The sequence below is a fragment of the Trichechus manatus genome, unplaced genomic scaffold, assembly GCF_000243295.1.
Source record: "Trichechus manatus latirostris isolate Lorelei unplaced genomic scaffold, TriManLat1.0 scaffold00186, whole genome shotgun sequence".
NCBI lineage: Eukaryota > Metazoa > Chordata > Mammalia > Sirenia > Trichechidae > Trichechus > Trichechus manatus.
The window spans coordinates 2365370-2378964 of NW_004444122.1; the positions used below are offsets into that span (position 1 = coordinate 2365370).

A 13595-nucleotide genomic window follows, 5' to 3' on the forward strand; every position below is an offset into this window, starting at 1 on the left:
TTATCTGACACCTAAAGCATAAACAACCAGAGAAAAATAGGTAAGTGGAACTACATCAAAATTTAAAACTTTTTTGCTTCAAAGGACACTATCAATAGAGTGAAAAGATGACCTACAGAATCGGAGAAACTGCTTGGAAATTATATATCTGATAAGGATCTAGTATCCCGAATATATAAAGAACTCTTAGATAACTCAATAATAAAAAGACAAATAACCCAGTGGGCAAAGGATTTGAATAGATATTTCTCCTGCAATAAGCACATGAAAAGGTGTTCAACATCATTAACTATCACGGAACTGCAAATCAAAACCACCAGGTACCACTTCATACCCATTAGGATGGCTGTAATCAATAACAACAAGTGTTGGCGAGGATATGGACAAAGTGGAACCCTCATGCATTGCTGGTGGGAATGGAAAACAGTTTGGCAGTTCCTCAAAAAGCTAAACAGAGTTACCATATGACCTAGCAATTCTGCTTCTAGGTATGTGTCCAAGAGAATTGACAGCATGTGTCTTCACAAAAACTTGGACTCAAACGCTCATAGTGCATCATTCATAACAACCAAAAAGTGGAAACAACCCAAAGGTCCATTAACAAAGAATGGATAAACAAAATGTGGTATGTCCGTATAATAGAATAATATTCAGCCATAAAAAGGAATGAAGTACTAGTACATGCCACAACATGAGTGAATCTTGGAAACATTATTTTAAGTGAAAGAAGCAAGGCACAAGAGGCCACATATATGATTCTGTTTATATGAAATAGCCACAGTAGGCATATCCAATAGAGATAAAAAGTAGATGTTTGCCCAGGGCTGAGGAGGATGGGAGAATAGGGATTTCTTTTTGGGGTAATGAAAACGTTCTGGAATTAGTAGTGAAGGGCGAATTTTATGGTATGTGAATTACTAAAAAAAGAAAAGAAGAAAACAGGCATAGTGAAGAGGAGAGGGATTTTCCTGGAGGAGAAATTGTGAGAGCAAAAGCATTCAGGCAGGAAAACATGCAGTTTGGGAAATAGAAGAGCAGTTGTTGGAGGTGCCCGCTTCAGGCAAGTGTATGTTGGAACTAAAGCTGGAAAGGCTGCTTAGAACCAGATAATGAAAATTACTGTGTTTGGATCTAGTTGATAGACAGGGAAGAGAACCAGTTTGAAGGTTTTCTCTTTAAGATGATACAAAGTTGTGTTTTAGGAATGAATGTGTAACAATTTTTGCCCCAGATAACTGATAGAAACATCTTCTCTATGGAGCTACTCTGTCCAGTAAAAGTAAAATATTTCATTAAGAACTTACATTGATTACATTTTGAAATGACAGTATTTTTGATATATTAATTACATTATTTAATGAAATACATTATTAAAATTAATTTCACCTGTTTTTAATGTGTCTCCTAGGAAATACCACATTACATATGTGACTCATGTTTCTATTGGACACTGCTACTATAGAGGGCTCTTTTTCTCTTGAGCATTTAAAATATTCTCATTTTGTACAGAATTTTTGAACTAGGAGTGACTTAAAGATCATTTGGTCCAATTCTCATTTTGCATATAAGAAAATAAGATCCAGAGAGGGGAAATGACTTTTATCCCAGTCTTCACTGTAAAAGTATACGTTCTTTCAATAAGTTTATTTGTTGAGCACCTGCTCTTTGTCAACACTGGATGTATAGCAGTGAACAGAAATAGTCCCTGACCTCAAAAAGTGCTTTTAGTCTAGTGCTGGAATGAGGAAACTTGTCATCACTCTTTGAGGGAAGAGATACATGTTATATTACATAGATACTGTCTACTGCAGAGACCAAGCAGATATACTAAGATGGGGGGTTTACGTATGAATATAATCTTACGTTCAGTTTTATTTTTTCCCATGTGTATGAATATGCCTCCAAACAAAGGTAGTGCTAAATAGTTGCATGTACTTACTGTTATATTTGTGCACTTTTTTCTTTCTTTTTTTCTTTTTTTTTTTTTTACAGGACCCAGAGCAGAGGGCCTTGTTCCTCTTGAATGTGATCCTCCATGTGGGTAGTTAAACTAATTTTACCTGTCCAGTACTTTTTGAAGTATCTTAACAGTAATGGCCAGTAGACTATCTAGTTGGGATTCCTATAAAAATTAACAAGTGCTGTACAGTTTATATCACAGCCTTTATGCTATCGCACAGGCCTCTCAGATAGTCCTTTCGGACCAGCAGATGCAACATAGGCAGTCACCTATCTCTGTTTTCAATTCTTACTTCAGAATATGAAAAACTACCTACTTCTAAGCCAACTGACTTACTGGCTTCAGGCTAAATAAGATAATGGTCCTTTGGCCTTTAGTCCACGGTATGGCTCTTTCTTAAAAATCAAATTAATTTTCTTTTCTATAACTAGAATTTAATAGGGCATGCTTTGACTGAAATTTCATCTATAAACTGAGGGAATGGGGTAATTTCTGTGAATCATAGACTTTTACAGAGCACTGTATATCATCTTGCCATAATTCATTTGGTGAATGTTTAAATTCAGGCTGTCAGCAACTAATTTTAGGTAAGCTTATTTTACCTGAGTCTCATGGGGATATAACTGATGTTCACTGGTTCTACATTTGAGCCCTAGCTTATAAACTTTTAGATTACCTACTGATCCTTACCTTTAAAGGTTGTGTGTTTGCATTTTAAAAAGAGACCATTTTGCCTTACACAGATCCTTAGGGTTAATGTTGTGAAATGTCTTTGTTGAAGTATGCAGTAGGATTTGAATACATAGCAGATAAGTTTTTTTTTTCCTCTTCTCCATCTCCAGATACCATTCAAAGTGGAAAGGGGCTGAGGATAAAACAGTAAACAAGACATTCATCCCCTGTCCTCATAGAGTTTATATTCTAGGGATATTTATTTATTGAAAATAAAGGTGTTATTTGTCCATATTCTCATTCAGAAAATGTTTGTATTAGTAGAACTGTCTCTGTTCTAGCCTCAGCATGTCTAAGTGGAGTAGTCATACTATGGAGTCTTTTGATAGTGCATATTTACTTGTTAGTTTGTAGTATTTTGCCTTTTGTCATATTTTATTAAAATATGAGATCATGTGTTAACGTAAGCAAGTTAACCTCCGTTACAGAAAATGTTTGAGCATCTGCTATGTGTAGTTCACTGTGCCAGGTACTGGAGATTCAGACAGGGAATTAGATACCACTCTTCTCCTCAGTGGGCTTACAGTGTAGTTGGGCCACAAGACATGTAAATAAAATGCGTAAGTAATTCAGTAATTCAGTTCAACAGATATTTGTTGTCTGCTCTGTGGTAGGAGGCACTGGTAACAGGGCTGAAAAGGACAGGTTCCTGCCCACAAAGAATTCACAGTTAGATTAAGTCAAACAGGGAAGTATACAGTGTGTAAAGGACTCTTGGGACACATAGTTAGTATTTCCCAGTCCAGGGTTTGGGAGCGAGGAGAATAACATAAGAATTGATGATAATAAGCTTAAACAAGAAAGACACATTACATTGGAGTTAGCCAGATAAAGAGAGGGACAGGAAGCACATGGAAAGCGTATTCCATGTAGAAAGGAAAACTTGTACAGAAGCCCAGAGATGAGAGAGAGTTTGATATGTCCAGGGAAAATTCACATAGAGTGTCATTGAGGAATGGTGAGAGGTGAGGCTGGAGAAAGAAAGATAAGATAATCTTGAAGAAGACCAGACTTAATGGTCTGACTGAGACTGGAGGAAACCTGGAAAGCATGGCCCCTAGATTCTCTTATCAGCCAAGAACTAAAACAATTTCCGAGGCCAGCTCTTCAGACAGGGATTGGACTGGACTGTGGGACATAAAAGTGATACTCGTGAGGAGTGTGCCTCTTAATTCAGGTAGATACAAGAGACTAAATGGGCATCTTGTGAGATAAGTTCTTGTGAGATAAGAAGGCAGAGGGTCAGGAACTGGTTGAATGGACATGGAGAATCGGGTGGAAAGGAGGAGTGTGCTGTCACAGTATGGGGAGAGCAATTAGAGTCACGTAACAGTGTCTGTATAAATTTTTGTATGGGAAAAAATTTTTTAAAAAAGTCTTGAAGGACCTTTGGGCTTTATCCTGGGGCTAGTAGGGAGCCATCAAAAATTTTTGGACAGTGGAGAAGACATTAGATTTTCATTTAAGGCAGATGACTGGAGGCAGTGTGTAACAGGTCACGTGAAGTGCTCAGTATTGGTAGAGACTGTTAAGAGTCTTGGAGCCCTGGTGGCACACTGGTTAAGAGCTTGGCTGCTAACCAAGAGGTCAGCAGTTCAAATCCATCAGCCGCTCCTTGGAAACCCTATGGGGCAGTTCTACTCTGTCCTATAGGGTCACTATGAGTCAGAATCGAACCGATGGCAACAGGTTTGGTTTTTTAGTTTCAGGTATTAAGAGTCTTAAGGGTATTTAAAGTAAAGAGGCTGTAGAGGACTGAGGGGAAGGCTTCCTGGAGGAAGGGGTTTTTGAGCTGGGCCTTAAAGAAGAGGAGGACCTAGATCAAATAAGGGAGAGAAGGGAAGTCCTTTTGAACAGGTTATAAAAGATGTGAGCAAAGGTGCATGGCATGTTCCCAATACAGAGTGGTTCAGCAGTGGATTCTTAAGGAAAGACTAGCTGGTGATTAACTTGGAAAGGTTAAGAACTTGATTCCTGGCGAGCCACTGACTGTTTTGGTGGAAGATACGATGCCTACAAGGTCATGTTATAGACTGTGACTGGTGACAGCAATAGGAGAGCCAGGCTAGTGAGTGACAGGAGGGGACACGCTATTTAGGGACAGTAATTTGACCTGAATCTTGGTTCAGCTGACCTTAGTTTCAGCACTTAAATACATCAATTTATCTTACACGTAACATCTTAAAGCTTTTATGTGAAACATTCTGAGAACTTTAAACATACTTAGTACTCTGTGGAATCTTGATTTCACCTTTTTCTTGTTGTCTGAGAAATCTACATAGTTCCGACCCTGGAAAATATTTAGAAGTATGCATATGGCCACTTTCTTGCACACTCCCTTAGATACTCAGGTAGTATTTGTGTGTGTGTACCTTCTGTTGGTTTAATACATAATTATTAGAAAATACAGTTAAACCAAAAGAAGTTAGCCTAGAAAATCCACCTCATAGAGCCACTATTAACATGTCAATATATATTCTCCTAGATTGTTTTCTGCATGTGTATACTTAAATATATTTTTTAAAAAGGAGGTCATATTATATTAACTACTTTGTAATTTAATGTAAACATCTTTCCATGCTAATAATTCCTTAGATATCCTCTGAATAAAGGGATCAGTGGGGTTGAGGTAGAGGATAATAATCACCCACATACCAAAATCTTATTGAATAGTTAAATTTTACTACCTTCCTGTTTTTGTCAGCTTCAGTACCAGATACAGCACAGCAGCCACCTGAAGAGCAAAACAAGTCTCTTGAAAAACCAAAACAAAAAAAGAATCGCTGTTTCATGTGTAGGAAGAAAGTGGGACTTACTGGTAAGGACCCAAATTAAATGGTTGAAAATTAATTTTATATTTTACAGTAATGCATCCTTTACTAGGATTGACTTCAATTAAAATAATTTTTGTTCCCATGAGAGATAATATTGTGGACACTTCAATTTCTGTGTTTTCTTAAATAAAAATAGCTTTAATGATATGCCTTAAAGTGATAGGAATAATTTTTCTTGTAAAAACTCATTTCATCTGAGTTTGAGAATATTAGATAAGTAAGGTCAATGTACCACGTGCTATGAGGTGCAAAGGTATGGCTTCTGCCTTCAAGGAGCCAGAAATTGGGTATGAGACAGAATATTTTACAGTACAGGGCAAGCTACAAAGTACTTACTATATGTAAAATAGTGCTAATTTTACATTATAATTATATAATTATAAGATTGTGAAGGTTCAGTGAGTTAATGCATGTAAAAGGAATTCGCCCATGGCTGCCACATAATAAGTAATCAATGCATGTTGGCTATTACAACATAGCTGTCATATGGTGGTGTTATTAGAAGCGGGAGAGAAAAAATGTTGGAAAGTATTTAGCAAAGAAAGTAGATTATTAAGTACTTAGTGGAATTGAGGGAACGGAGTTAAAAGGAAGGGATTACGGAGTTACGTAAAAGGAAGTATCGTGAAGGCCGAATACTTCAGCTGCGTCTTGAGTGATGGGTAGGACTTAATAACTGATGGAAACAGGAGCATTCAGGCAGAAGAAGTAATATGAATAAGGCTTAAAGAAAGGAAAAAGTAGGGCATGTTCAGGGACCTCGGATGGGACATTTACCTCCAGTACAGAAGATGTGAAGAAGGTGGTTGTGTGCTGCAGACAAGAAACAAGATGAGGTGATGAGGAGTCCTGTGGTTACTTGGTGAAGAGCAGTTGCAGCTGTAGGTGAAAAAATCCATTGCCATCGAGCTGATTCTGACTCATGGTGACCCCATGTACATCAGAGTAGAACTGTGCTCCACAGGGCTTTCAATAGCTAATTTTTCAGAAGTAGATCGCTGGGCCTTTTTTCCCAGATGCCTCTGGATGTACTCATACTGGCAACCTTTTGAGGCAAACTGGCAGTTTAAACCTCCAGCCTTTCGGTTAGCAGCCAAGTGTGTTAAGTTTGTACCACCTAGGGATACTGCAGCCATAGATGTTGGTGGTGTTGTTAGGTGCTATTGAGTCGGTTCCAACTCACAGCGACCCTACAACATAATGAAACACTGCCCGGTCCTGCACCATCCTCACAATTGTCATCATGCTTGAGCCCATTGTTGTAGCCACTATCAGTCCATCTCATTGAGGGTCTTCCTCTTTTATCGCTGGCCCTCTACTTACCAAGTATGATGCCCCTCTCCAGGGACTGGTCCCTCCTGAAAACACATAGATAGCTGTAGATAGCTACGTTTTATTGAGTGCTTACTCTGCCAGACATTATACTGAATACATAAAAATTTGACTTGTGGGCACAGAGGAGTAAATAAGATTTTGAGTAAAACTACGCTTTAAGAAGATTACTGTGGCTTAGGAATGGATTGGAGATGAGGAGAGAAGGAGTTACAGTGGCTGCAACAATGGGTTCTTCATATCGTTCAACTTGTCAGTCTAATTTATTAGTGTTGTTATTGGCTTCATTTTTTAATTCATTATTAAGAAGCTATAGGATATATTTTGAAGTTATTGAATATGTTTACCACATTTAAAAAATGTGGTAAAGGAAGTTAACATCAGATGTCAATATTGATTTCTAGGCTGCATTTTCCAACACTTCCATCCTTCCACAGAAACCTAATTTTGGAGTAGCAGGACTTGTTTTACACAGAAACTATCTACACCCCTTATGTGTCTCTCTTGGCTTTGACTCTTTGGACATTTCCCTAAAATAAGTAGCATTTATTGTGTGCCTACTATATGTGAAGCACTTAATACAGTCCTCGTTTAATCCTTACAGCAACTTATTCCACAATTACAGTTGCAGAATCTAAGGCCCAGAGAGGCTAAGTAATTTGCCTTCTTTCGTAAGTGGATTCAAACTTAGGCAACCTGACTCTAGGTCCCGTGCTGTTATTACTCAGCCAAAGTAGAATTCCCATCTCCATTGGAGGCTGGCAAAGGAAAGCTAATATGGGTAATGTGTTATTTGTTCACAGTTCTTGCAAAGATTTTATTTGGTCTTAATTCAGCTAGTGAATTTTGAGAGTGTTATTAGGTTGTGAGACTGTTGGTTAGCTTTTTTCGAATGATTCTTTAGATTGCTCCCCTAAATATGATTCTGTTTAATTATGCTAAGGAACTTAACTGTTAAGACCTTCCATCCAACTCACGTATGTATATTAATCTGCTTTCAGGGTTTGAATGCCGGTGTGGAAATGTTTACTGTGGTGTACACCGTTACTCAGATGTACACAATTGCTCTTACAATTACAAAGCTGATGCTGCTGAGAAAATCAGAAAAGAAAATCCAGTAGTTGTTGGTGAAAAGATCCAGAAGATTTGAACTTCTGCTGGAATACAAAATCCTTTGACCATCTGCAAACTCAAAGTTGACTTGAGCTTTTTTTTCCTAGTCATTGGGAATGTAGAGCAATGTATCTCGCATAGACCTTTTAATCATGCATGTCATCAGAAGAATAGATTTTTGTTTTTGTTTTGAAAATGACTCTGAACATTTATTTCCATTGCAGTTTCTGTGGCTGAAAAGACTTAAGTAAACTTTACAAGTATTATCCTTTTAAGATCATTTTAATTTTAGTTGAGTACAGAGGGCTTTTTATAACAAACGTGGAGAAATTTCGGAGGGCTGTGATTTTTTCAGTATTAAAACATGCATGCATTAATCTTGCAGTTTATTTTCTCATTGTGTATGTATATATAGCTTTTCTCTGCAGCACGATTTCTCTTTTGATAATGCCTCTTAGGGCGCAACTAGTTATCGTAACTGAATGTATCTTAATCATTATGGCTGCTTCTGTTTTTTCATTAACAAAGGTTATACATATGTTAGCATATAGTTTCTTTGCACCCACTATTTATGTCTGAATCATTTGTCACAGGAGAGTGTGTGCTGATGAGACTCTTAAGTTTGTGTGGTTTAAATTTTTTTTTGAGCAAAGGGAAGGAAAAGCTGTTTGCATTTCATTGCTGACTGCAGGTTTCTTTCAGAATATGTTCATCAGTCTGTGTGTATACAATATGAAGAATGATCTGAAGTAATTGTGCTGTATTTATGTTTATCCACCAGTCTTTGATTAAATAAAAAGGAAAACCAGAATGCTCCTTGTATGATTTTTTTTTTTCCCCCAGTGATTCTTTCTGGCAGTTTGTTTTGACTTTGTCTTTTAGTTTTATACCTTCTTAATTTTGTGAGTACTATTCACTGTCTTTCTCACTTCTGTTTATGACTAATGATGATAAATAGTAATCTTACATTCCTGTAAATTGAAGATGTCAGCATTTTGTCAAAGCCAAGAACTTGTTTTCTGTGATCTTTTCTAGCCCTGGTCAGATTCCCTGTTCTATACTCTGCCACACTGAATTAGCATCTAGTAGAAGCTCCCCCCCACCCCCTGCTGCCCTCCAATATGATTAGAGCAACTGAAAGTGCATAATTCAAACAGGCATTTGGAGAACTATGGATTAGAAAGACCCTTAAGAGATCATTTTGTCTTGAGGTTTTCAAATGTACCTGGCAGCCAGCCCCTTCTAAACATGATAAATTATGTAAAACAGATGAAAGCAGTATTTTATAATACATATTTCTAGATTTTAAATTTATTATATGTAAGGAAGACTTCATATGTAAATTTGTGAATGTAATTTATCACATTAACAAAATGAAAAAACCATATGACCATCTCAGTAGATTCATATAAAGTAATAGAATTCAACAACCATTTGTAATAAAAACTCTCCATAAATCAGAACTGGAAGGTATTTCCTTAAGCTGATAGTTTCTATGTAAATGATAATAATTAAAAAAGTAAACATCTTCCAAAAAGAGGAAACTAATTCCCTTTTAAAGTCAGAAACAAAGGCTGGCTGCTCATTATCAGCCCATTATCGCTGCTTATCTTCACATTTGTATTGAAGGTCCTAGCCAGTGGAGTAAGACAAGATAAAGGAATAAGAAGTAGAAAGGAAGGAACAACATGCATTATTTGCAAATTATGTGATTAATTTTATAGAAAACCCAAGAAATCTAGAGAGAAATTAACTAGAAACAATAGGTAGCTAGATGCAATGTTAATTTTCAGAAGTCACTTGCATTTCTTTGCTTCAGTAACAACTAGAAAACCAGAAGGCAACATTTATAAGAGGATCACAATACCAAGTACCTAGGAAATTTAATAATATGTGTTGAAGATCTTAAAAAAAAATCTAAAACATTAAGAGATAATAGGACTTCAGTAAATCGGGAGACAGATGTGTTGATGGATAGGAAGTCAATGTCATAAAGATGTTATTTCTCCTCAAATAAATTCAAAGCAATTCCAATCAAAATCCCATCAGATTTTTCATGGAACATGGTAAGATGAATCTAAACGGTAAAAGTAGAGAATAAAGGGCTTGGATACTTCAGAAAAGGAGCAGGGAGGGGAGGGCTTGCCCTGCCAGATGTTAGGACTCATAATGAAGCCATGTTAATTAAAATACTGTGATAGTAGCCAAGAGACAGATTTCTCAATGGCCTGTACTAGAGTTCCCATAAACAGACCAACGTGGATTGAACTTTGGTATAAGGGAGAGGTGGCATGCCACATCAGGGGAAAGGGAACTGTTCAATAATTAGACCGGGAGCAGTTGTTTATCTGTATGGGAGAAGGTGACATTTGATCCCTATCTCATGCCATTAAAAAAAATTAAGACTGACATGTAAAGCACAAGTAGGTCACCAGGCCTTTCTTCACAGTGCCTCTGGGTGGATTTGAACCTCTAGCCTTTCAGATAGCAGCTGAATACAATAACTGCACCACCCAAGGACTCCATGCTTAAAAGCAGGTGGTTTTTACCACGGCGGGGGGCGGGGTGGGGAGGAGTAAAAGTGACTACTTAGACCCTGGCATAGAAAAGAGCTGCCTAAAACAAAGCATTAATTAAAAAAATATAGCTAGATAGATAAATTTGTCTATTAAAACTAGGAATTTTTATTCCCCAAAAGACACTTAAGGTATCCAAAGAAAGTGAAAAGACAAGTTACAAACTGGGCAAAGTAACAATGTGAATCAAGACTACATTGAGAACATTTTATACCACTCAACTGGCAAAAATTTTAAAAGTCTGACAATAATGTTGGAAGGGTTCTGCCTGATCTTTTATGGATAGCTGCCATTAACATAAAGTGATTGAATCCAACCAAAAGTTTGGTAATGCCTTTTAATGTTGAATTTTGACACATCCTCTGGTCCAAAAATTTCACTCCTGAGTGCCCAAGAAAAATTGCACATAGACAACAGGGGACATATACAAGAATTTCATAACACTGTTCACAAAAGCAAAAACTCAGAACAATTCAAGTTGAAGGAGATGAATAAAATATGATTGATTCTTATAAGGTTAAACGGCAATCAAAACTAATGAACCATGGTGACGAAAGAAGATAGATGAACCTTAGAAGTATAATATGAAGCGTAAAAATACCTCAAAATATGCAACATGCTACCCTATAAAACGTTAAATATAGAATATTTTTTACAAGTCATATAGATGGAACTAAGCTATATGAAAAGAAAGCAGAGTAGTGATGAAGGAAAGGTTCAGGTAGTTTGTTTGGACTTTCAGTTCTTTAGTTAGCTAGATGGAAGATACCCTTAGGTAAGAGAAGGCAGGGGATGGGCTGGTAAGTAGTACCATATGGTCAAGGCCCCAGCTTTTTGTGGGTTAGTATGTTCAAGAGGATTATAATAAGAACCAGTTGCCATCAAGTCGATTCCAACTCATGGCGACTCCATGTGTGTCAGAGTAGAAGTATATGTTCCATAGGGTTTTCAATGGCTGATTTTTCAGAAGTAGGTCACCAGGCCTTTCTTCCCAGTGCCTCTGGGTGGATTTGAACCTCTGGCCTTTCAGTTAGCAGCTGAATGCAGTAACTGCACCACCCAAGGACTCCATGCTTAAAAGCAAGTGGTTCTTCCTGCCTGAGGACAACTGATCTGCCTTGGGTCCAGCACATAAGTGGTTGCCTATGCCTTATGAACCAGTGCTGATCTGGAGTATCGTGTCCAGGGTCACTGCACTGACTTCACTTAAAAGCACAAACAGGAACCACTGGAACATATGGAGGAAAGAAAATGCTGAGTGTCATGAACCAAGGCTCATAATCCAGTTTTTTCTACCTGAGGTTCAAAGTATTAAAAAGGTTAGTTATAAAGCTGTTTTGATCACTACAGTTTGAGAGTTATGCATGAAATGGCTGTTGAATCCACCTCCGTGTTCACTTAATTTGTTTGTTTTTACTGTCACAAAAATCCATTTGCACAAAGTCTGGCGAATGTCTAAATACTGAAACCATCAATCACAGAATTCTCTTGTACTTTGATCTTCATATACTAATTTCTCTGTGACTTCTGTGTTCAGATCTAGCAAAGTATCCTTTCCCTGAATTTTCCTGGAACGCTAACTTAGCATTATGCAGTGCAATCTTGAAATAACTCCCTTCGCTCTTAGCACACGTGTTAGAAGCCATGTTTCTCCTGATGTGAAGGTGGTGGTGTATGCTAATAATGGCTAGAATCTCCCTATTTCTCATGGAGTTTCTAACACATCTAAATCGATATTCTTGGGAATTTAGGAAAGGACTTGTGTGTATAGTAGCATAGTATCTTTTCAGGGACAGACTTCCTGGCCTTCTATTTTTCTTTTTTTATTAACACGTAAGTATCGAGGGTAATTCAGAAGGGACAGGAGAATGGAAAGTCAGGAATGTAGAGCTGAGAGATGGATAGAATCTAACCAACATAAGACCTTGGCAAAAACGTATGTAAGGGGTAGCCTCTTGGTGTCCCAGAGGGGCTCCTTACATATCTGTGATGCAAAAAATGGCTCTCCTCTGATTGTTGGGTTCAGACATCTCTGTGCAGATACCCCTGCAGAAGAGTCTGCTTCATTCACACTGAGTCTACTTCATTCTGAGTCTCAGGTTTCGTCTACTTTTAGGTAACATAGCAAACCTTTCACTCTTGCAAAAAATAATCAGTTTAAATTGCAGGGCCAACAGACACCACTACAAGCAGAAGGACAGTCTAGAGGTCTGCTGTGCAGTAGGGTAGCTGTTAGCCACGTGTGGCTTTCTAAATTTAATCAAAACTAAATAAAGTTAAAGCTTTGATTCCTCATTCACACTAGCCACATTTCAGGTGCTCAGTAACCACACGGAACTAGTGGCTTCATATTGGACAGCTGGCTTTAGAACATTTTCATCGTTGTGGAACATTCTGCTGGACTGCGATGGCCTAGAGGATTTCTGTATGCTTTGTATCTCCTGCCCAGCAGAGATCACAGTGATGTGGTCCAGGTCAGCCATTTTGTGAAGGGGCTTGTATGTTATGCTGAAAGATTTTTACAATCAATCCTTCTAGGACTCACGCCAGCCTTAATTCTTAGACTCTCAACTGGCTGAGTTTTATCCGCTTCACCCAACACCACAGTGCAATACGGTCATTTCTGTCTAGTCTTCTTGCCAATATGTGAAAACTGAAGACCTTTCCTTAAAATGAAGAATTTCAGATGTAGAGGGAGAATCCCATCAGGTTGTCCTTCCTGCCTTGGGGACAACTGATCTGCCTTGAGTCCAGCACGTAAGTGGTTGCCTGTGCCTTATGCACCAATCCTGGTCTGGAGCATTGTGTCCAGGGTCATTGCATTGACTTGACTTAAAGCACAAGTAGGAAACAGATCTGAGCCACTTCCTCAAAAGGGAGCTGTGGGCATAGTAGACACTGAAGCTTCAAGGACTCCCCTGATCTGTCTAGCACAAAGGGTTGGGTTGGGGGATTTGGAATAATAGAGATGGCAGATGAGTAGAGCTTTTGCCCATAAGCTTTAGGTGAGAGGCAAGCAGACCCAACCTTGGTGCTAGATTCTGGTGG

General features: G+C 38.1%; 1 protein-coding gene across 19 annotated transcripts in view; it reads left to right on the plus strand.

The window, feature by feature from the left end:
- Window positions 1-8793, plus strand: part of ZFAND6 (zinc finger AN1-type containing 6) — a 76572-nt gene extending 67779 nt beyond the window's left edge. For 14 of the 19 annotated variants that reach the window (XM_023741685.1, XM_023741673.1, XM_023741676.1 and 11 more), the window contains 3 exons: window positions 1993-2037; window positions 5397-5510; window positions 7860-8618. In XM_023741685.1, coding sequence (XP_023597453.1) covers window positions 1993-2037; window positions 5397-5510; window positions 7860-8008 — 308 coding nt within the window. In that variant the 3' untranslated portion in view covers window positions 8009-8618. Of the gene's footprint in view, window positions 1-1992; window positions 2038-5396; window positions 5511-7859 lie in introns of all 19 variants that reach the window. The other 5 variants (XM_004387490.1, XM_004387492.1, XM_023741677.1 and 2 more) reach the window with 1 other exon arrangement.
- Window positions 8794-13595: the final 4802 nt, after the last annotated feature.